The 24,675-nt window shown below is 42.0% G+C and overlaps 1 protein-coding gene across 4 annotated transcripts in view; it reads right to left on the minus strand.

The window, feature by feature from the left end:
- Window positions 1-24,675, minus strand: part of RERG (RAS like estrogen regulated growth inhibitor) — a 96,576-nt gene that overhangs the window by 11,433 nt on the left and 60,468 nt on the right. For all 4 annotated transcript variants that reach the window (XM_048301577.1, XM_048301580.1, XM_048301579.1 and 1 more), the window contains exon 3: window positions 6,030-6,086. In XM_048301577.1, the coding sequence (XP_048157534.1) occupies window positions 6,030-6,086 (57 nt within the window). The remainder of the gene's footprint in view (window positions 1-6,029; window positions 6,087-24,675) is intronic.

The following is a 24,675-nucleotide window of genomic DNA, read 5'->3' on the forward strand; positions in this document are numbered from 1 at the left end:
GCCCCAAAAGGTTGCTTACCATCACACCTCACTCTGGCTGAGGGCCCACTCAGGACCACATGTGTTATTCCCAGCCTGTGCTTGGATAAGCTGCAGTTGTCAACACGGGTGTTCAGACGAAATATGCAGGAGGCAAAGTTCTGCAAGATGATGGCAGAACTCTCTCCTCTTTTTCTGCCTATAGAAAATGGTTCTTTTTCATCATGAGCACTGTGCAGACTGCACTATCCTGTTGTGCAGCAGGAAGAGGAGAGGGCTGGGAGGGGAGGCTGCCTAGCTTCTAGTGCTGTCAACCTTTACACCCAAGGGCTGAAGAGGCCATCAGTTAATGATTTATAAACACTTATTTTACTATGGGCTGCTCTGTTAAAAGCTCTGTTTGCTGTCTGGGCAGTTTCTCTCTCAGCTGTGCTGCTGTAGGATTTTCGTGCTAGACACAGGCAGTTAAACCTTCAGGAGTGTTAAGATAAACTTGCTGCGTAAGCCACAAGAAAACTGGAAATCCAACACACAAAGATGTGTTTCTTTAACTTGGGATCCGCAGCAGGGAAGGCAATCCCAGGGATCAGGAGTTTGTATTCAGATGGTATTCCAGCTGTCCAGACAATGTGTTAGCTGAATAAATCAGACAGCAAAGACAATCGTAGAGAACTGTATTTGAACTGGAGCTCTTTATCATGGCTTCAATGGCACAAAGCTATTCCAAAAAGATGGTTCTTGCATCTTCTCTTGCTAGGATGAATTATATATAATAAATAATACTAAATGCTCCAAGTGAGGTCTTGATTCCCACAGCTAAGCTGTTTCTGGGTCTCAACCATTTTGATGAAAGCTGGTTTGGATATACTCCTACTTTGCTCTGTTGTTAATGTTGTTCATACAGACCTGTATTTGTCCAGTGCAGAAAACAAACTCAGGCCAGCATCACTTGCTAGTTCTGCCATATTATTTACGTCATGTATGGGATCTGCAAACTCTCCTTGTGATTCCTGAATGATACTATTTTGCTAACAGAACCCCCCAGCTACAGATGTAAGCAAAACTACCCTTCTAATGTAAAAATAATCATCCTTGCAAGACGTTTTCCAGTGGGAAAAGCCTTCTTGCCAGTGTAAATACCTTCACAAAGCTGTTTCTGCTGTTCTTGCCACAGTGGTGAAATTTGCAAGTCTTGAGCTCGTCTGTAGGAGATTCAGTTTTCTTCTGTGGGAGAATTCAGGGCTCTAAGAGAGGTTTCTGTCTCCTTCCTTCAAGCAACTTGTACAATTTTATCTCATATCTTTCTTGCTTTCCTGACACCTACACATTTTACCCATGTTTGAGGGTCTCTTATGGCCTGCCTGTGTGTTGCATTGGATAGGACTTTATAGACACTGTTCAAGTTTTTAATTCTCCCAGGAGAAAAAAGAGTGAACAAAAACCTGTAAAGAAATTGGGATATAGTTGGAAGAAACACTCTTCAAAAATGTCACTACTAATCTAGTAGGCCTGGCAAAATTCTAATTTTTCTGAAGACCCCTATTTCTTACGGTTACCTCTACTCCTTTAAAGTAGTGAAAAGTCTTCTCTCTATCCTGTTTGAATTAAATAAACCCCTTGGCTTTCTGTCTCTCTCTGCCTTCACACACAGGCCAGCCTGTCATGCCCTGTTCTACTGATTACATGTTCAGAGAGAGTTTTCTTTTCAGAGGATCAGCAAAGTTGTATGAAGTGTGCGAACAGCCAGAGAAAGAATCTAGGGGCACTGTGAGAAATTATCTCCTTGTCTGCTGATAAGTTGTAAGTAGATTTTTGTTTCAAATCCAGTCTTTGCTTGCTGTTTCTGTGTGCCTTTGATACATGTCTTAAATCTGAGTATCAGATACTCAAAGGATTTACAGTCCTTCTGTAAGATGAAGGATTTTGTAGGTGAGACACAGAGGCAGAGAGATTGCAGGTAACAAACCAGGTACAGGAACAAGAAAAGAACAGAGGAGCCTATCTCCTGCATTCACCACGAGTTTTAGTTGTTTGGGGCTTTTTCCTACATAGCAAAAACTGATGGTTTAGTCCTTGAGCCTCAAGAACCCCCTGATTCTCCCAACTATATATAAAAATGTTAATCCAGAACAAATGACAAAACAGAGTTCATAATCCCCCCATTTTTTCTTGCAAATTGTTCCCGTTTTGGTGGAACAACAAATGTGCTCTCAGAGAAATGCTGTGAAATTACTTTTAAAAGCGCTCAACCGTAGCAATGATGAATTTTCTTCTTTCATCATTTGATCCAGGAGATTCTCCCTGCATCTCATGGCTTATGGAGGTAGGAAATTTGCTGCTATGCTTGAAGTACTCTGCAGGCCCTCTGTCTGCCTACTGCTGTGATGGCTCTTCAAGCTTCCTCCTCTTTTTTTTTTTGCCTTTTAGCAGTTCCCTTGATTACTCTGATTCAGCATCTCCAATTTTAAAATCAATTAAATATCACAGTGAACCACAACATCTCTCCAACTCTGAGCTGAGGTGAAGGCACTAAATTCTGGGCACTGCCAGTAGCTCCTAGTTGGAATTGCTGAGATGCAGACTCTTACTGCAGTTTGCTGGGACTGGGGAGAGCAGCTATTCCCAGCAGCCTTGAAAATTATAGTGTCAAGCCCTGGGGCCACTGAGGTCCACAGGAGTCCCACATTCATGACAAGAGTGTGGCTTAAGTGGTGCCCTAACCAGGACAAACATTTTGAGGCCTTCTAACATCACATGGAGCTTGCTTAGATGTTTTTAAAGTTGTGTTCTATTTAAGAACATGTAAACATTAATGAATTTTGGTGGAATACATGTGGGAACCCAATCCCCTTTCTCAGTACATATTTAATGAGCTAAAGAAGACTAGTTTAATGCTGAATTCTTCATGTATTTGATATTTTAGAATACAACTGCTTGTATTTTTAAAAATGTGCAGTTCCAGCCCATTTCTACATAGAACTCTTCTGTCTAATTCTGTTGAAAATGTGAGATAGCTACAATTTACTGTAAATGAAGATGGATGTGGAAACCCATTCACCTTGATAATGCCAGGTAGGAATCTACCTTGAGGAATTCATCACCTTTTGGAAAAGCAATCAAAAACCCCATGCCAAGATGGTGACAATGACTTGCCAGTCAAACAGAAATACCGGACAAGTCAAGGCTGATGATTAACACTCCCCAGAAAATGACCTTTGCTGTGGTTGTTGCCCTTTGGCTGAGAACAGTTAAATAAAAAGCAGAGTGAGATGCATTTTTGTGAAGATGCAGCTGTCCTAGCAGTATTTGCACAGATCCAACATCGCTGCACTGAAGTGGCCGAGCTGCAAAGCCCTGACTTCAGCAGCAGCTCTGTTTTCCAAAGCTTGCAGGGTTCAGTGACGTTCCTCCTGCCAGAAAATGTTACTTTGTGGTTGGTAATTTGGCTCCTGGAGGTACAGCATTCTATCCAGGTGCTGCTAAAAATGTGGCCCTTCATTTTCTGCTGGCAGGTTAGAATAGTAAAGAATATTTATAAGGTGTGTTTTTTCCCTTCCAGTTAAAATGTGCCACCCTTGAATAAAAAGAGGAATAGGGTTTGGGGTTTTTTTTTAATATGATGCTTAGTTTAGGTTAATGTTGAATTTCCATCAGGCCTTGAACAGCTTGGTGAAAGCTTTCCTAAAAATAGGAATTATCTGGGGATTGCTTGCATCAGAGGGCTAATGGGTGGTTGAAAACTTGACATAAGAAATAAACTATAAATTTGACGTTTTTGTCACAGCCCCAGTGATTTTTGGCAAAACCTCCCGTTGCTTAGTAGCTGGATGGTTTGCATCTGTTTTACTCCTGTCCTTTTAGAACAACTTGACAAAGCAGCTTATTTCTCCCTGTAGAGGAAATGATTCTCACTGACACAGCTTTAATTTTTTATATTGATTGAGCATGTAGATATCCCTCTTTCCACATAACTGCCAGTCCATGACTGCTAAGAAGAAATGAATCTATTCTGCTAAAACTTTCAGTGAATTCAGATGTTTACACATAATTGGACCCCAAATCACTGCAGGATGACCATGCTAAAGAGAGAAAAGGCAGGTTTTCAGGCACTGTTTTCAAAGCTTTTCAAGGTACAGTTCCTTTCTGATTGATCTCTGAAGGCTTGGATAGTGGTTACGATTCCAAAATAATTTTTCACCTCTAACACTTCAGAACCTTCTTTGTGATCTGTAGTTTGACAAAATAATACCTTACAAAACAAACTCTGGTGAGCAGCTTCCGCCAGAGATTGCTGTGATTAAGAAAGAATTTATTGCCAAGAGTTTATTAGTTTTTGAATTTCTCAAACCTTTTCCTCAGAGCAACCTGGAGTGCTGAGCATCACAGTGACTGCAATACACAATTTAAGCTATTATTCCCTAAACTGAATGGGGATGTAGAACTCAGTAAGTCAGAAGAGATTCAATTTTCAGTTTATTGAGATAAGACTGTTGCCTGCACGAAAGCTGCAAAGAGAAGACAATTAGATTCCTGAGGGGCACGGTAATTTGCAATTGCATTCATTTGTAAAACAGAAACAAATGTCAAGTCTTGTATAGCAAAAAGGGCATGGGGCAAATAATAATAATAATTTTTGGGGCATAATGGGGCAAAAAATAATAAACCTTGTAGCTTGTAACAACTTCATTTGTGTGCTTAAACAAGGCAAAAAGGATGCTTTTGCATGCAGTGTCCCTGGAAGAAATTGATGAACTTGGACTACACTGATAGAGAAGACTGTACACACTTCTTGTCACGTTCTTAAAATGATGTACTAGTGATAGAAACGTGAAGTACTAACACTAATAATACTAATACAACATTCTACTGAACATTCCACTCTGCAGCACAAGGCAGGTGACATATAATTCACTGAGGAATATACTGATAGTAGCAGATTAAAGAATGCAGTTGAGTTCAGGTTGTGCTGAGATTTATTTTCCCAAGGTGGGAGTTTTAAGCATCTGTCACTGCTGTACTTTGCCAAACAAAAATACCTAGTATGATCCTGGATACTCTGCTTTTTTCAAGGGGCTGTCTGGGGTCTGTAACAGAATACATCAAACTTCATTTCTGCTACGCAAGTTTATGGCATTTTCTATTTCCTTAACGAGATTTTTTAAGGAAAGAACATTAATAAAGAAATTGATATTTAACTGTATGGTCTGGGTTGGAGCCTGCAAAGAAATATTAGGAAGGAGAGAGGAACACATTGTTGGAGAAGAGGGAACTTTCCAGCCCTTTGTGTGTGAATCACTTAGTCCTGAGGTTCTAAGAAGTGAATGCCCTGTCTTGGACTTCTTGGCCTGGATTTGCTCTGGTGCAGAGCATTTAAATAGATGCTATTTTAAGAAATACTAAGAAATGTGACCTTGGCAGAAATTTTAAGTGAAGCCTCTAATTCAGGGCAACTCTTTGACAGGTTTTTTGAGATATCTGAGCCAGCTCCTTGAAAGTGCCAGACCCAACAGAACTTAGTGGGAGCAGTGGAAGGGACATGTGGATGCCCTTTACATGATTGGTGCCCCTATCCGATCACCCAAAAAATGAGAGACAATGTATGTTTGAAAGTGAGGACAAAAAAATTACCTAAATCTAGGTAGACTGACTGTAAAAACCTACCTTTTTTTGGCCATGAATTTTTAAGATCTGTACCCCAGTCACCTTACTCTCTAGCAGAAGATGTTTGGGTTATTCAAAAGCAGAAAACTGATCTCACACTAAACAACTTGAAGAGCGAAATACTAAAGCAATTGATTTCAATGGCAAAATTCCCATGGATTTCTGAATAGGCAGAAATGTGCCTCATCCAATATCTCAGCTTTTGTCTGAGTGTTACTGCTTCTCTGTTCTGCCATCTTAGGTAACAACTTGTTCCAGCTTTAAATGACCATAGAGAAGCTTTTCACAGCAAATTTCAAGGCTGACTGAGGCTTGGAATTTTAACTCTGTGATTTCCATTGCTTCAGCTGTGCCATTCCACAACGAGCTTCCAGGACACAATAACCTACCTAGCGTCGGGTCGTATTCCCAGATGAACCTCTTGGTCAGGAAGCGCACGACGAGAGCTGGAGGGACAAAGAGATTTCGGGTGAGAAGGACAAGACATCAACTCAGCAGGTTTTTCAAAGCTTTCCCAGCAAAGTTTTCTATGTGAGTGGACGTGTAGCAGCTCCCCTGAACTGCGAGCAGAAGTCAGTGTGTGTGGCCCACTTCACACTTTTGGAGGGGGGCAACAAAGCAAAACAAAAACCAAACCAAAGCAGAACTTGTTGCAACATTAAAGCCGCTACTTTGGATGCTTCAGGTTTCCCATAACCAGTGGAAAAAGAGTTGGCAGTTTTGGAACCAGCTTTGACACTTCAAAATGAGGGTTGTTCAAAACAATTTTACACTTGAAGACTTGCTTTCGGATTGTAAACCTTGTAAGGCAGAAATAATTGGCTAAATAGCTGCCTTCTCTATTTTGGCATGCCTTCCTCATAACAGTTTAACTTCCATGTTTTGCCTACTTGAAGCAAACAGATAAAATATTTTAAAGCAATGGTCCACACATGCTATTAATCAATCTGCAGAAATAGAAAAAAAAAGGTTAGATTTTGGAGCACTGGACAGGTAGTTCTTAGTTTCAGCTTATAGGTGAAGATCTTGCTATTCATGTTCTTGTATTTAATTTTTTTCTATCCCTCTAAACCCTTTAAAAACAACTTACACAGGCTTTGATTATTCTTGAATTTAAAACTAAGCAGCACTTTGAATTTCCAGTGATGTAAATGAATCATTTACCACTGCAAACCATCCAAAACCCTTTCTGCAAATGAAGCCAGAGATATCACTGCACTAGCTATGAGTGCAGCAACTACAGCTACAGGAAAAGTTTCCCTTGCCATCAGACCTATACAATTGTTCCATTCTTCTTTTGGTTGCAGGTGGACAGGAAAAGGTGTTCTGATCCTTTTCAAAACTGAAGCCAGGAGAATGCCCTACATCCCAGAATTCTATGCCCAACAGGAGGATTAGGCAACAGCCTGCAGAATAAATCCAACGAATTAAGATTTGCTTAATCAGACAATCAGAATATTAGTTTTAAGAAGATTAACTAGGCCTTATACTTGGAGGGGTAATAAGAAGCTGATCCTAAGGAAATGAGATCACCACACAAGAAGCAATTTGAAGTTGCTATTATTTTAAGTTTCTATTTTCCTTAGGAAATTCTACTTTTGATGTCTTTGCTTAGGATTTGCTGAAATGCTGTCCTTGTTCCTCCGGTAGATGTGGCAGTTCTTAGTCAAAGTAACTCTTCAAGTCATGGCCCTTAACCTGAATGTCACACCAAAAGAAGATGACCTCTTTATAGCTTATTTTCCATCCACGGTGATGTTGCACCAGGACTTTTTTTTGCACCTTTTATCTTAGCTGGAATAGTTCAAGCATCTCGTTGTTTTGAAAGTTTGGTCATGATTCTTCTCTAATTGCTCTTACCATCTTCTTAGTCAAGGACAGCTTTAAAAAATGCTTTCCTCTTTGACAGCCATACTGTGAAGGGGAAGCAGTGGTGGGCCACCTGTGGAAGTGCCTGAGCCTGTGCCTGGACCTGGAGAAGCTAATGAAGAGAGAGAAAAGGCAGAAGAACCTGTCCAACTATATATATACTTAAACATGGTCCACTTAGTTATGATAACCTTGTAGCTGTAGATGGAAATTGCTGGAGAGGAGAGTAGAAATAATGGAGGGGACTAGAAGTCTGTCAAGCATGTCTAAGACAGGTAATGGAGAGCAGCAGCTTTGAAGGAAAAGAGGGAGAAGAGCTGATTTTGGAGGTGCCCAAAGGTGACAAGCCACAAGAAGTAAAAGTAGAACTGGACTGGAGCTACTGAGATGAGCCTGGGAGGAGAAACCCACGGTTATGTACACAGGATAAAATGGTTCAGGTGTGCAGTGCTGCAGAGGGGAGGAATTAAGAGATCACAGGTGTAAGCTCTGGTGAGAAGGGGAAAGCTAGGCTGTATTTACCTCCAGCACATGCAGATCCATAAATAATTACATGTTTAGGAGGGAGCTGAGCTAAAGAAAGGAAGGGTGGGAGGTGGCTGCCATGCACAGAGTCAGATGGCAATTAGTCTCTCTGCTGGCAGATCTCAGTGGGGAGCACAGAAAGCACAGTGAGCCACTTGCTAGGCACTGCTGCCAATAAAGCATTTTTGTAAGTATTTTACTTTTCTTTGGACCCAGTGAAGGGAAGAAAATACCCCCTTAGCACAACCCCAGTGAGTGGGGAACTATCAGCTTCAGAGCCACGTGCTCTTGGGGCTGGGCAGAACTGCTGCTCCTCCAAGGCTGGCTCTGCTCAGCCACCCTGCTTCTGACCCAGCCAATTCCTCCAAAATACTTCTGCTCTCTTTCATGGCAGTGGTCACAGCCCATCCTAAAAGCTTTTCACTTCCACACATTTTTATGAGGTTCAAGATTAGCAGCTAGCTGCATTGCACAGATGGGGAACGTGAGATGCTCTTGATCCAGAGTCTGTTCTGTTTACAAGTATTGCAGACTATGCTGGACGGGAAATGTCTTCACTTTTGCCTCATTAGGGGTGCTTAGCAGATGGGCCTCTGACATCCAGCTGAATATTAAAACAATGTATGTGACTTTGCTGCCTGATCTGACTGAAAATAGACGATGAGGGAAGAGCTGGGAAGGGCATCCAAGTGCTTGGGCTGTCAGTCTGGAGACCAACTTGCTGGCTTGTGCCTCCTGCCCCAGCAATGATCCCCCAGAGCAGGGGTATTACTGTGGAGCCACACTGTTTATGTTGAGCTCACTCACTGCCAGATGACATCACTTTTCTGTAAAATAACTCTGCCAGCAGAAGAATCAGGAGCGAGGACATCAGCAATTCACCACACTTAGAGCTGTAGCAGTCAGATTTCTGCTGCTGGCTTAAATGATGCTTTGGGCAAAGCAATTGAATTCCCCCACGGCCTTAGTAATGTTGCATAAAAGATGAGTTGAGATGGGCATTAATTCCCTCTCACCTGAGCAAAGCTGTGTGTACTGTTTGACCAGTCAGTTTTACTTAGACATGCTTAACTCTAATGCTAATAATGAGCCAAAAATAGGCCAAGAGACTGAAAAAAAACCAATCCAAATGCTGGGTTTTGATTCAAAATGACATTGAGGCTGAGACTGTCTGAAACACATTATTTTCTGATTACAGTAAGTGACTAATTCCAATATTCATATTAAAATGGCCATTTCCAGTGCTTATCCTCAAATTCATTTTGAAGCAGCCAAGAGTCTGATACAGTAGTTAATAGGAGTGAATTTCATGGCCCTCCACTGAGACTAGTCCAGGCTCTTCCCTGGACACTTACTGCTTGTGAAATAGAAGAGCTTGCAGGCTTGGAAGGAAAGAATCTCCACCAAACTGCTCTGTGGATTCCCGCTGTGCTTTTCGGAGACATGACCATCCCTGAAGGGAACTGATGTAACGTCCCAGAGAAGCAAGAACAGACTCCTGTCTCCTTCTGCCTTTCCTGACACCCTCGCTTCCAAGTCAGCTGTTTTGTACAGGGTATAAATTAGGGTAGAACTTGGCACAGGACTTTCATTCACTCATGTTTAAAACTTCTGCCTTAGAAGTTATTCTTGGAGAAGAATCATGACTATCTGTCAACTACATTTGCAGTGCAACTCCACTGAAGACAATGAAGTTATATCAGGATTTAACTTGGCATATAAACCAAGATTATCAACCACATAATTAATCAATTTCTTTCGAACTTGTGTGGCTGAGTCCCTTGCTCAGCTTTAAAAATCCCAGTCCATATCTTTTGGAGATTTTTTTTTTTGTGTGTGTGATATTTTGCATCTTGCTTTAGATCTTTGTTTGGATTTAGTAACATATAAATGCTCTAGCTAAATTTACAATCTGTCTGAATACATATCTTTGTGGATTTGGTATCATTCCAGCTAATACAAGCTGAGTTTTTTGGGGAAGAAAGGAAGCCGGGTTTTATTTGAAAAACAACCCCCTTCCCAAAAAGTTACAGAGTTCAAAGTTATTCTAAGAAAAATAACAGTTTTCCACAGTGAAATAACTGTATGATGACTCTTTTATGCCATGAGAATTTTCAGCTATAAAAATGGTCTGAAAGTAGTCCCATTATTTAACTTATCAACAAGTCCATTCCTGGTGCCATGATGATGTGTCATCAGTAAACCACACTTGGCAGGAGACACCAGAGTGGTTAAAACCAAAGGTTATAATGATCAAAAGGCAGTTTCAGAAATGAAATATTTCACTTTTTCTTAAAAGCTATATTTTTGTTAGAGAGTTCATCCCCCATTCACCTTCTCAGAGGCCCTTTATGTATTGGAATTTCAGTCCCCCAGGAAGATGTGGTGAGTTCCAGTCTGCAGGAGGGCAGTGCTGCTGCATTCTGGCAGGTGATGTTCTGCCTCCTCAAACAGCTCTATGTCCATCTTTGGGAAATAATGGTTTGTTTTAAAGGCAAAACCATGAGAATTTAATTTGCTTGTGAAAGTCTTGTGGGGGGGGTCTATGTGTGGAGAAGGTGTGAACTTATAATGCAGAGTCCTTTTCTGATCCTGATCCATCAGGGATGTAAACGGGCACTCATTGCCCCTTGCTCTGCATCCATGAGCCCGGGTTTGACTCAGCTCTGACAGGATCTTTGGCAATTCAGTGGTGTGGGGATGTGAGGGCTGAGTGAGACATCCACAGGAGCAGCTCTCTGCCTTTGCCTGCTCTCTTGGTTTGCTCACTGTGGTCACTTCTGATGCTGGGACCTGGTGCAGTAGACTAGATGTTTCCTACAGTAAATCTGATGGAGCAAAGCAAGATCAGAGAGAAAAATAAGGGGGAACTCGAAGTATAAAAATGTTTTGTTTTACACTGCCTTGCTGTTTCAAACTATGCATGTTTTAGGCATATTTAAGTCACTGTCTTAAGCAGTGAGCTGTTCAGAAAAATTACTGTTTATGATTTTATAGTTTTTCTTTAACAGCACAGGGAGGTCCTCCACTGACTGCCAATATAAGTTTAAAAAGTATATGTACTTTTATATATGAAGATCAATTAAATATAAATACCAAATGTATATATTGTTATATACACCACAGAGCAATTTAAATATAACAGTGTGTGTATATATATAGGTGTATATATACTCTGCTACAGTAAATACAGACCAGGATTGAACAGCTGTGGGATGGAATGTGTTGCTTTTGCCTTTCAGGAGGTTTCACTGTGTAATGTAAGCCTTTTTCTTCAGTGGTAATGGTAAGGGCTTCAGTTCTGTGCATTCAAATGTGAGCACCAAAAATGTCTTTTTGTTCTGGTGGAACATAAAGGGACTGTAATACCTGTCTCAAATATCTGTCTCAATTCCCACAACAGGATCATGGTGGAAACCAACATTCCATGTTCAAGTATTTCAAAACCACTAATCTATTTTCAGATGTACAATATTAAGTGCTGTATACTGGATTTATCTTTACAGTAAATAGTATTTTACATGCAGAATGTGAGTGCAGTAGGACTCCAAAGGCTGTTTCAGGTAATAATTCAGTAGGTTGTTCAATTAGATATCAACAACTGACCTTCTTTCCACAAGTTGTTTGGAAAGATCAAGATCCTACTGTGGAAGAGACAGAGACCATAGTCCTGCTCAGCTGTGGTTTTTAGCAGCCTCCATCAGGTTATTCATACTCTGGCCTGACTAAATGTCAGGGTATTTCACGTCACTGTCACTTCTCAATTTCTACTACAAGGTTTTGGGGAGTATTTCTTTTGTTAGCAGCAATTTCAGTCCATCCCAGAGGTAATTGCATTTTGCTGCTGTGGGAAATAGGTGATTTTAGGAACTTCTGAGTGGGAAGAGCCTGGGGAAAAGTAACCTGTTTCAAGGAGCTCATCTGAAATTCTGGCACACTCCATGGCACGGTGTATTTACATATTTATCTTGACTGTCTTAACAGCAGGCTGGACTTCTTTGTATGCTCACCTGGATAGTTCACTCTCCTTTTTTTATTGATTAGCAGTCATTCATCCCATCCCCACTGAGCAGGAGGATTTTTGTAGTAATGTTCTGCCCATTGCTTTCAGTGCTCAAGGCATGTTTTTACAATGGTTGCTGCACATGGAGCTTAAGCAGGAGGCTTAATTTACATTACGTTACCCCGTTTCATAACATGTAATTTCAGTATAAAGTTCTTTATTGCACAGGTCTCCTCTCATGTGAAAGATAAATTATCACACTGGTGTGTCTAATGGTTTTGATCATTTTAGGAACACACTTGTACCATTTCTCTCTCCTGACTTCATTGTATAACTTGTTCTGTCGCCCCTTTTGTGAAGCCTGAACTTTCTGGTGTGCTATTACTAACACATCTGGTTTTCCAAAACACAGTTAATGGTAACACCTCCAGATGTTTGTGTGTCTGAGACAGAGTATATTTGTGATGGCGTTGTAGGGGAAACCTCAGGGATGAAATCTCACGGGAACAACTGTGGCTTTTCCAGAAAACTGCCACAGGTAAGGTTTGGATTTCCATGCTCTTTTGAAAGACACTGGGCAGAGGAAAGTAGAAGAGGATTCTCAGTACAAAACTTGGACACTAACCCAACCCTCCATCTCAAGATGAAAGATAAAAAAGTTAGATTTATCTGAGAGGGGGGAAAAAAAAAGAAAGAAGGGGTGGAAAGCTTTTTTCTTTAAAAATCCAGCACTTCAATAAGACAGTGGCAAGATGTCAGAATTTTCAGTGGCTGTAACTTTTTTGTGTTCTCTTTTCCTTACATTTCTTCCAGTGTTGAATTTAGAAAACATCCCACTCTCTTTTTATGGTCAAATTAGTTTGTCATCTTTAAAAAGGAAAAAGAAAGAAAGGAGATACAGGAGGGAATTCTAGAATGGTTTCAATGGCAGGATGATCTGGTTATTGTGAAAGCATTTTTGCATGAATGAATTTTTGTTGGTAAATGTACTTTGAACAGAAAGGCCATTTTTTGCAAGGAAGTTAGGGTTTTTGATTTTCAAAGGAAATGACTCAACACCTCACTGTTTGCCTTCAAAGAACTTGCAATTTAGGAATTGCATATTTAAAACAAACCAACCCAGCTTTACTAGCCCCTGCTTATTCTTTCATTCAGTGCTGTTTTGTATTACACTGGAGAAATCTGGGGGATTCATTGGATCCTTTTATCCAGGCGCCACTGCTACAGGGAGAAGGCAAAGGCACACTTTCTTTGCTGTAGCCTGCACCAACTCCTCATCTTCAGCTCATTCCTGTGGGCCAAAAGGGTTCAAACTTGATTTTACCCTGTCAGAGCTGAGCCTGAAACAAGGTGTAGGCAACACGAGACACTTGAGTGACACTCCTGAAGGAAAGGATCATCTGGGTATTTTGGAGATGCCTTGAATTGCTCCTTGGATGGTGTGGAGCTGCTGCCTCATCCCCTGCCAGTGCAAAGGGAGGACCACACGTGAGCACCAGAAGGAGTGGCCATACACACGTGGCCAGTGCTGAAGTGGGGATTTTTGTTTTGTTGTTGATTTTTTGTTATTGGTGGTGATATTGCTGCTGGTTGTAATTTTTTTTTTTTTTTTTTTTTTTTTTTTTTTTGTGAGAGAGTGGGGTTTTTTGGGGGTTTTTTAAGGCTCTCCTCCAGCCTTTGGTCTGATCCCTGCTCTCTTCCCGCTCCCATGCTCAGAAGCCAAGAGATGAATAGAAAAAACTGGAAGAAAGGGGAGAGAAGTGAAGTTGCCGTATTAGAGAAGGTCCACATGTCCTGGGAGGCTTGGAGACCACTTTCCCAGGGAGTAGGAGATGGGGCACGGTCTCATGCTCGAAGGAAATGAAGAAGTTTTTCCAACATAGTTTAAAGAGAGTTCTGTGTGAGACCGTGGTCAGGGCAGGGACCGGTCTGCAGGGCCCAGCTCTTCTGTGAGAACATCCTGGCTGCCAGCAGCAACCTGGCCATAAACCCTGGCCCTGCCTGAGGGGGAGGCTGTTCCTAAGGAACTCAAGGAACCTGCCTGCTGTTGGGGTTAGTATTTGATAGTTCTGAGGGCTGGCTGGTGTTTCAACTTCCTCCTGACTTCTGTTCTGGCCAGGAGCAAAAGACATTTTGCTTCACATGGTACGTTCCAGTATGACAAAGGCACTCTGCAAAGGCACAACTTACTCTTTGCTACTAGGCTGAAGGCTTAGAGAAACTCTAAATGCTTAAAAATACAGTTTTATCAGGCTCTAGCGAGTCAGCCTGAATGAGAGGGCAGCCAGCACGCTGAGCATCAATGTTGAATCACTGCCTGTACTTGTAATCTTCACAACAGAAAAAGCACCTCTGTCAAAGTGCCTTGCTCTGCTACTGATTCACTAAGTCAAATGGCAACAAGAAATGGCATAAAGGGACACAGAGCTCCATGTTTCATGCTGGTAGACAGCACTGAGTGTTTCTGTGTGGTCAGAGTCTGAACAGACTAGCTGTCACTCTCTTCTCAACCTGACTATAAAAATTTTCTTATTGTAAGTTATGTATACTATATCAAATGAGACTCCAGCTTGCATCAAATTAAAAACAAACCATTCCCTGGCCTTTTCTGTGATAAACTTCATTTCTTCTGCATGCACACCTTGGCTTTCTGGATTTGGCTCCATGGAAATCTCAGACAACCTGGAAAAGCTTTGCAGTGCGATTACAATCCAGCCAGAGTAGGATATTCAGGAAGATCTTGAAAGATCACATGTCCTCCTTTCTTTGGCAAAAGAGCTTAGGTGAACACTAGAAGTCTGTACCAGCCCTATTGATTGATGTGCCACAAATCAGTCAATAGATGCATGCCTGGAAGGTGCCTGTGTCACAGGAAGATGAGGAGTTAAGGCAACAGAATACACTGAAAACTGACTCATGGAATTTCAATGATCCTCTTTTTTTTATGAGCCTGGGGACATAAGCCTTGATAAATGTTACATCTTTTTAACACAGTGCACAACACAATATTTATGGGGACCCATCTTTTTAAAAATCAGCTACCTGGAATTTCAGGAAGAAGGTAAGGAATTGGTTTTTTTTCTGAGGGGCCCATTGCCGAGTACCTGAACCAGACACCTGGAGACATTCCCAGAGGAATGAATGGAGAAATGCACGTGACAACAGAGGTATCAAACAGTGACATAAGCCATGACAGTTCCCAGGCTTGTGTGACTATTTACTAGCAGTACAATGTGTGATCTTCCAGCTGCCTCCAGCATCTCATGGACAGTGCTGGCAAGTGTCCTGATGGCTGTTCTCATCTTTTAGCTATGCTCTTTTTTTTTTAACCCCCCCTCCTTTTCTCTGTGTTGTAAAGACACCTGCTCCTGTTATTTGCTTGCCACCTGGAATCTCGAACTTTTGTTTGTACCAGCAATTTAATCTTCTTTTTTTAGAGCAAACAGCTTTGCCATTACACTTGGAGGATTAAGAGACAGCAGGAGGAGCAGAGAAGCTCTTTAAGAGGTATTTCCACAGTAGGGTTTGCAATGCTGAAGGATGATAAAAGTGAATGATAGAAAACCTATGATCGACAACTGAAGTAAAATGGAAGGTAAACACTATGGACCACATCTTTTTCACAATAAAAAGAAATACGTTGCAAAGTGTAGAAATGATGAGCTGAAGACAAAAGCTCAGTCTGAATAAAGGTTTCCTAACAGGCTGTAGAGATGATCATTCCTAGAGGCAGAACAGTGACCTTAAGGGAGATGGAATTGGTAGCTACCTAATGGTATCTAAGAGTATCACCCCCAGCATCACTTCTTTTCTTCTGTGGAGCAGGATGGAAGAACAGGCGTGGGTGGAGAGCAACTCTTCATAAATCACCAGTGACCAAGGCCTGTTTACATCTGAAGCCTAACTGGTGATCTGCCTGGTCTCACATCACTGCTCATCCCATACAACCTCTGTCAGGAGGAAGATTAATTAATCCCAGACCCTGGAAGCAGTGATTTCCTATAAGACCATGTTATAATGGGCAAAGATAAATATGGTTAAGTGGTCCAGTCAGTACACTACAGAGTGCTGTGCTTAGTTCCCAGTGCTAGTGACAGCACTAAATGAATTTAAATTAATTCATTGTTTTGATAAACAACTATCTTCTCCTATCTCTGGCTGCAGCTGGAGTTTTATGAGCACCCATTTAGTGCCTATAATAATGCAGGGGTTATTATTAGCCTTCTGCTTGGAATCTGGACACACAATCCTGGGAACTGTTCAGAGTAAACTTTAAAATTATGTGTGTGTGTGTGGCAGGGGGGAAGCATGATCTAAATTTAAATGGTAAATTTCTGCTTTCATTTTCAATGCTTAAGGGCATTCAGCTAATAAACACTGCATGTCTTCAAACAAAGTAAAAGACACAGTAGTAGATAATGGATGTCGTAAAACTTCGGACTTATCTCAAGTCTGAAACTTGGAGCATTAACATAACTTAGTTTATGATGTTCATCACAGCTGCCAGGAGACCTGGCCCTGCCTCCCCAGAGTGCAAGAGCTACAGGGACTGCTCCTCTGGTCTCAGCTGAGTAATCAGCTGCACTTAGTTAAAAGTCTGCATTAAGAGGGAGCTTTCCTACATTTATCCATGCTGAATAATGAGTTATACCCCAAAAGTCTGAGGAGCTATCTGTGTGAGATTCTCTTGTCCATAGAAACTACACAGATAAGAAACATAACAAGTCATATATTCAGAGCTCTTTCAGTCATTATCTCATTCAGTGGTTTATCCAGTCTGAAGAGACCTTAGTGATGGGATTTTCTTCATTCCTTTTACATGAGGCTGAAAACACCAAGTTCCTGTTTGTTCTAGGGGGACTTTAAAGATCCCACAGCAGTTTTGCAAGGGGATTGTGTCATCTTTCCCTTCAAGAATCCTCCCCTCTGTCCTGAAGCTTGGTAGGTACATGCCACCACAGCGGATAACAGTGTCAGGGGCTCAAAGATCCTTCAGCTCTTTGCAATTATGATGATATTTGCTTCTATTATTTTCTCAGGCCAGTGTGATAAACCTCTGATGGCAAAGTTTTATTTCTAATGCTTTAAGAACACTTCCTCAGCTTCACCCCATGCTCTTGTCAGAGTGAGCAGAGAGCATATAAACAATTCCACTTTCCTCTGGCAGCATTTGAACAGAACAGAATGCATTTATTTCTCCTGTTACTGCCCTGCAGAGTGCCATAGACTGAGTGCAGTGAGCGGTGTTTGCTTGGCTGCTCACGATGACATCGTACAAGACATGAGGAAACAGAGCCCTGGGACCCTGCAATTTGACAAGGAAGAGAGCCTCCAACTGCTCATAATGAAAGCTGATGCAGTGACTAGGGAACCAGTCCAAGAGGAAGTTTACATTCCTTGCTTCACCATGCTTTAGGTTTGGCTTTGCCCAGAATAATGGGTGATTACCTTTTCAGCACTATTGGTGTGCCTGGCAGAACAGAGAGGTAGCCAGCATGATGTCTAATAGTATTTAAACGGTGTTGGGCTGAAAGGATACCCTTTCCCAGTGTAATCCTGTTCATTCCTGCCCACCAAGTCTCTTGTCACTCCCCAGTCTGTGGCTCTCCAAGTACACCCACCCAGCTTCACTTGTGTGTGGGGATGGATTCTGCGTGGAATCGATGAAATCCTCCTGATTCAAAAGATGCTCTTTCCCCACAAATGGTTTGTTGTGGGTTTTTGTTTGATTGGTTCTTGTTTGTTTGTTTGTTTTTCATTGGTTTTGTTGTTACTTGGTTTGTTGTTGCTGCACCTGGTGGTTTCTCTCACACTAGAGCATTTCTAGAAATTTTTTTTGCAGCCTGTCATCCTCTTTCAGTCCCCAAGCAGCTGTTGAAAATTTTGGCCTTTAGTTTCCCTGCCCATTTTTTTAGTTTCATCTGGAACTTGTGTGTAATGCTATTGCTGCTGGGATAAATGGATTACCACTGCAGATAGACTGATGCTGACAAAGCAGAAGTGATTTAGAAATATAAATAGCACTTGGATGCTGAAACAATGCTTTCACAAATGTGCCTCCAGAAGCTGTTTACAGACTGCAAGCACAGTCTATAACTCCTGGTTCCTTACTGCTTTTAAAAGAGGAAGCAAATTTAGATGGCATTTTTAACTTTCTTGATGGATCCCAGCACAGCCTCCCCAGAAGATAAAGATGAGCCTTGTGGTCACAAATGACTCTGCTGTGGGGGGTGAACTCTTCAGCTCCAGCTGAGTTGAAAGCTTGGCTTACCTTTTTTACGGGAGCAAGGGTCATTTTTTAAAGTAGTCTTAAACCCCCTCTTTACTGTTTTGGTTTCATACAGAAGAAGAGATATGGTCTTTAAGCTCTACTTACAGGTAGGGTCCTGCCCTGGAGGCTTTTTGTTTAGATGGAAGAGCACCTGGGAGGGCTGAGGCACCTCCTGCTCATCCACCTAGGGCAGATATGATGAAGCCTCAGTACCTGGAGCCCTAGGGGGAACAATAAAACCCAGCAATCCTGTTCCTGTGCCCCCCAGCAGCATTGCTCTGTCGTGCTCCCCTCTATCTGCTCCACCTGTTGTCCTGGAGGATGAGCAGTCAAGGCAGCAACTCCTGCTCTCACCACCGTTATCGAGATCGAGATCGGAGCTCAAGAAGGAATTTTGTTATTCCACCCCATTCTCTGAACTCCCTTCCCTCCCATTCTTCAGGGTTTAGCCCAAGAGAAGCGGCAAGAAGAGCTGAATAATTCACTGCTCTAAAGGAATGAGCATGGTCTGGCCAAGAAAGCAATAAACAATGTACTCTCATTTTAATTAGATAAAGTACAACATATAAAGAGATGTCACTCATTGCTAGAGCAGATAAGACAGCCAGGACTGTGTGTTTAGGAAGGCAGAGAAGCAGCAGGCCCATTGCAAGCTATTATCAGATAAGCCACTGAGACAGAGAGCTGTTGGCTGGAAAAAAAGAAAAACATTCCTGGAAATCAAGCTGACAATGCAAGGGAAGAGAACTCACATGCCGCTGAAATTATTCCTAGAGAAACATGCATCAGGAGGCTATTTTGGATTGGGCTGTTAAATTGTTCAACAGCTGGGAAGTGCCCTGCCATTGCTCAATGCAGCTGGGTATATTTCTGGGATGACTTTCCCTCTGAATTCCTCTTTCCTTTAACGCAGCCTAAGGCAGAACCAACTGGAGTCATCAAAGCTTGTCCTTTCTTTGTGTAGGTTGAAGCTCCTGCCCCAGGGAGTTGTTGAGGTACAATGAGAGAAGTGATGCTCTCAAACTGATACGGGCAGCAGAGCCAACCCTACAAGAAAGAAGTTAAGACTGAAATCCCCGTGCCTGCAATAGCTAAAAACAAGGAGGCTTAGCTTAAGCTCCTGAAAACCGTAGAGTGGTCTCCCTAAAGAGAGAGCTTCTCATCTCTCCAATGTCTTCTTGCAAATATTTCACTAATTTTTCAAGTGCTTCCTATGCCATTCATGGCTCAGAAAAGCTTGCCTGTGCCTGGAAAATCATGTATGTAAATTAAAGTGCATGTAAATTAAAGTACAACTGCTATGCGTCCACAGCTCTTGTGTGCATAGGCTGCCTCCTGGTCTTTGAAACCTGGCTAAACTACAGCACTCCAAAAATCATTGGGAAAAGGACTTCTAGGCCAAATTTTGACTTTTTGCATAGAGAACTCTGCAAAAAGTGTCTGGCTACTTTTTCTCCCTAATCTTTAATTGCTCTCCTGCTTTGTCTGGGCCTTCCACAACTGTCTGGATGCTGGTGGGGAATATCCCAGCCACTCACCAGTAACTGCTGGAGGGCTCAGGCACTTGCTGTGGATTGTATTGGCAGATCCCTTGGAAGCAGATCCTTTACAAGTGTCCAGTTTTGGTCAGAGGCATCACTCCAGGTGCTTACCTCCCTCTCCATGCCTTCCTCACTAAGCCAAAGCCCCCATCTATTCATTCCAGCAGATCTTCAGGCTAATTACTAAAGCAAGCACATAGCTTACAGAGGAGTAAAACATCCCACAGACATCCATGGACACACAGCTAAGGAAACATGGACAATAGCTGCTGGCTAGGAGTAGATTCAGCTGGTTTTTGCCCTGCCAGACTGAAGCTCACTTGCCACAGGCTGTGGCCAGAGTGTCTGATGAATGGCAGATGGACGTGCTGTAAACCACAGCCGGCAATTAATGAATCCACAGTGGCGCCCAGGGCCCTGTGCCAAAGGGGTCACGGTAAAAACACTGGCATAGTGAAATCACAGCCTGGGGAGAAGGGGACAAGACAGGGTGCTCAAAGTTCTATGAGGGAAGCAGAAGAAGTATGTAAAGAAAAGTGACTTTTGTTACGGATTCTACTGCCCTTGCCAGGAGGGATTTGATTGGAACTTTTTCCATGAAAATGTTGCCATTTCAGGCTATTTCCCTCTCAGTGACCCCTCCCATTTTGTGAAAGAAAACCTGAAATACTTCAAATTTAGGTTAACTTTCATGGCAAGCTTCTCCTTTACTGTGCTTCATCTATATTTCTTCTGCCCTTTTAGGAAGGACCTTCTTTTTCCACCGTAAGGGTCTTTAGACAAAAAAATATGGAAACTTTTCTGCTAACTAAGGTTTGAGCCAATTCTTAGTAATGATGTTCTCATATCCTTTCTCTCCCCTTACTCATCCAAATAGTGTTGGCCATATTTCCCAGTGGTCTTTGGATTTCCGTATGTGAGTCTTGATTCTCCAATACAGGCAAGTCAGCTGTGATCTACCCACACAGAGAACAAGGCTATGACTGTAGATTAGTCAAATTAAATTTACTTTCATTCCATTTGAAAAGATTATGTAGCAGATAAACTTTCTTATGTTTCTCTCCAAGAGGACTTGAATTGATGCCTTTATGAGGGTTTTTTTCCCTCCTTTGGTCAGTAATCATAAAAAGAGGGTTGATATTGGTGCAGAGCTGCACAGACCATGGGCCTTTTCTACCTATTCCTGGCAAAATGATCTTTCCACTGCTCTGTACGATCATAAAGTATATTTGTCTCCAAAAGCCCAATCTGAGCAAACTCCTACAACACTTTTCGGTCTATAGTTGTCAAAATTTTGGATGACACCAAGTTAAAAGATTAGGAAATTATTAAAAGGCATTTGAAAGATTTCTCTATTGCTTCAGTGAGGTCAGGTTTTTTTCAAAGGCCCAATTCCAACATTAGCTTCAGTTGAAGATTCTCATCATAAACGTAAACATACTGAAGATTTTCAGATGCAGCTAGGGACTTAATCAGATTTTCCAGAAGCACCAATTTTCCTGGCACTTTTTTGCAGCTCTAGAGACATACATATAGTAAAAATGTTGGCCCTCAATCTCTGTTTACACCTTGAAGTTTCTGTCATTTTTATTATTTCCAAGAAGAGGTACACTCCCTACTAGCTTTGCAAGGTCGACTGCATCTATGCCAGTCTAGACTTTCATTGTAGATTTTATTGCAATACATGTAATCATGCCTGTAGCTTCCACTTAAAATAATTAGAAGTTTTGTGCACAAATATGGAACTGGATGAACAAGAGTATGTTATATAGGACAGAAAAGCAGATGTGAAAACCACAAATAAATCAGGAGCAAGTAGAAAAGTGTCTAGAGGTTTTTGTTTCCTCAGAGGTAATCCTGCTAACAATGTTTTTCTGCAAGTGAAAAAGTATATTTTTCAGCTGCAAATTCTACTGGCAGTATCCAAATAAAGACAAGTAACAGATGCACTCTTAGGTGAGAAATCATTATGAAGTTTCAAAAGATTTTGAACAAGATTCTTCAACCTAAATAAATTTGTGCCCAAGCTTTGCAACCATCTTATTGAACAGACATGAAACATGTGTTTGGCCACCTGCACAGTCAGCTAAATGCAAGAAAACTGGGAAGAAAACTTAGGCTAATATCTAAGATGGGTTAGGGATCTATTTGCTACAGCTGGTTTTAGCCTCACAAGGATAATTTCTCCATGATTTTTTTTTGCCTTGTTGATAGATTAGGTTCCTGCAATGGATCATAACTTGGAGGACCCCATCTCTGTCCCTGGGGTAAAGAATTGCAAGGGGTTCATGCCCACATTTAAGAATATATTCAGCTTTCAATAATGTTAAGGATATTTGGGTTCCTTGAGAATGCATCCTGTAGGAAGGTTAAGGTGGTTCTTTCAAAGGCAACTGTTGAGAAAACTTCTCTGCTTCTCTGCGTAAGAGATGAGAGCAGTGAGGGGCCAAAACAATCAGCAACCACCAGCTTTGACTTGTGTTTGTGCTGCAGAGTGAATAGTTTACCAGCCTAAACAGAGGCCAAATTTAGGCCTGCTCTATTTGATGCAAGTAAGAAATAGTTAATTTTAAGTCTGAGCTTTCTCATTTGTTAACAGCAAAGGCCTGCATGGAACCAGAGGCAATTGACTGTGAGCAGGAGAAAGAAGCAAGAAATGTCAGTAGAACCCCAGTGGAAAGGACAGCAAACACTGACAAATGCAGTCCAAAATTCCAGCCATCTGACACGCCAGGAAAAGCAAAAAAAGTCCAAGAGACTCACAAGGTTCACCTTTCTGCAGGATTCCTATTTTGCTGTTTAAGCCCATATCTAAAGTAGATGGGACAGGGAGAGAGAGAAGTGACCATTTAGCACTGGCCAGAGGCTCTTGACCTACAACAAGGAAACACTGAGTCAGACTTGAGTAAATGACTCCTCTGATCTTCAGGGGCTCTAACTGCACACAGGGCTATTTCTGACATGCAAAGGAAGGCAGAGCAGGGAGTCTCACACACATAGTGAAGGCAATCCCCTCGCCCACACCACCTTTTCTTCCATTCTGGGAGGGCTTTTATGCATTAGTTTTGATAAGGTGAGTTAGGACAGAGGCCTCCAGACCAGAGCATTGGCAGTGATGGACCCCCATTTCTTTGGATACCTTCCTTCCCTTTCTTTTGCCAGTTGTATGAGAGATTACTGCCAACAAATGCCACAGAAATGGCTGTGGCACAGAACTACACGAAGCCCAGGGATTCTGTCATGTCTTGCATGGTCTCTCTGCTTTGCACTCAGTCATAACAGCCTGCTGAGCAGATCTGCTGCCGTTTAATTAGAGTGTCTGGGTCCACCTCCTGTCCTTCTGTAATGACATTAGTCAGAAGTGAACTGTCTGGTTCCTGCCTCTCCTAGGCCAGCTGAGCTGCTGGTGTAGAGCTGGCCAGATTGGTTAATTGCACCACTGACTTTTAAAGGTCAGCTCTTACAGAATCTAATAACATTCGGAAGGTTTCCAGAATAAGGTAGATCGGAAAGAAGAGCCTGGATTCCTCCATGAGATGCTGCCTGCTGAGCTGTGGGACAAAGCAAGCACCCTGCAGCATCCCTCAGCTGGCCAGCCCAGCCACCAGGGCCACGGCCAGATGGTAAAGGGCATCTTCAGGGGCAGCAGTTTCCCCTTGGGATCGGAGCAGCTGGCATGGCACCAGCTTCTGAGGGTGTGCACCTCAGGAGAGAGGACAGAGTAAAGGGGACGTATCTGAAAGGAAGTGCTCAAAACAAATGACTCAGCTGCTTTGTCCAGATGTAAGGTACTGCATCATATCCTAGAAATTCTCCATCCTTGGAGTATCCTAGTGGGAAAGCTGAATGGCTGCTCAAGCAGTATCTGTTAGGTAGAAAAACTCAGAAGCCTGAGGAGTGGCTCGGGAACAATACAAGTGTTTCAGTAAAGGATGGATGTCCTCGGTTTCACGCGTGCTCTAACTGCTGGGGATACCTGACTAAAATCCACAGCTAACATGGTTTATTCACCAAAGCTAATAACCTCTGTATTTGAGAAGCAGATCCTCCTCTGTTTTACCCTCCTTCACAGGAGTGAACCCAGCAATGGGCACTGTAAGGACCTCTCTTGCTACAGGAGATGAGATAGCCGAGAGCAGTTGTTGCCCTTCTTGCCTCCCTGAGTTCCCTGGCAGGCAGGAAAGGAGATCCTCAGCTGGGATGCCCCTTCTTTCCTCAAACAGATCCTTTTCCCCCTCATGCAAACACCTGAATGAAACAGCTGCCAGCCCTAAAAATCTCCAGTCCACTCACTGTTCCAAATTCAGCCAGGTGGTCTTCACTGGAAGAGCAACAGAAAAGGGGAAGTTTTGAGAGACATCAAAGAGGAGCTTTGGCTCTGCTGCTTCCAGAGGAAGAGCAGTCAATATATTTAATTACAGCTGGGACTTCCACTTCTCTTCTTGGCAGACAGCCTTGTTTAAAATCTTTCATTATCAATTCACAACTGAGTTTATACAAGATGAGTAGATTTTTTTTGTGTCTGTCTTTCTCTGGCTGACAGTTTTCTAACATTGTTTAGCAAGAAAAAGTTTGAACAATTGCTTTTATCTTTTCCTTGATTTTCTTCATCATTTTCCATCCCTTCTTATTGATTTTTTGAGGGCTTTTTCCTTTGAATTTTGGCCTGTTTTTGCATGTGTTTATTTTAAACTGATTTGCATGCAGATGATCAACTGGAGATGCAGTTTGGGTAAGATGTTTACAAACTGATATTAAATCACTCTGCTTGTTTGCACAAAACAGTAATTGAATAAACACTGGTTATTAGTTCACTTGCATATTTG

Source organism: Corvus hawaiiensis, chromosome 4, assembly GCF_020740725.1.
Source record: "Corvus hawaiiensis isolate bCorHaw1 chromosome 4, bCorHaw1.pri.cur, whole genome shotgun sequence".
Classification (NCBI taxonomy): Eukaryota; Metazoa; Chordata; class Aves; order Passeriformes; family Corvidae; genus Corvus; species Corvus hawaiiensis.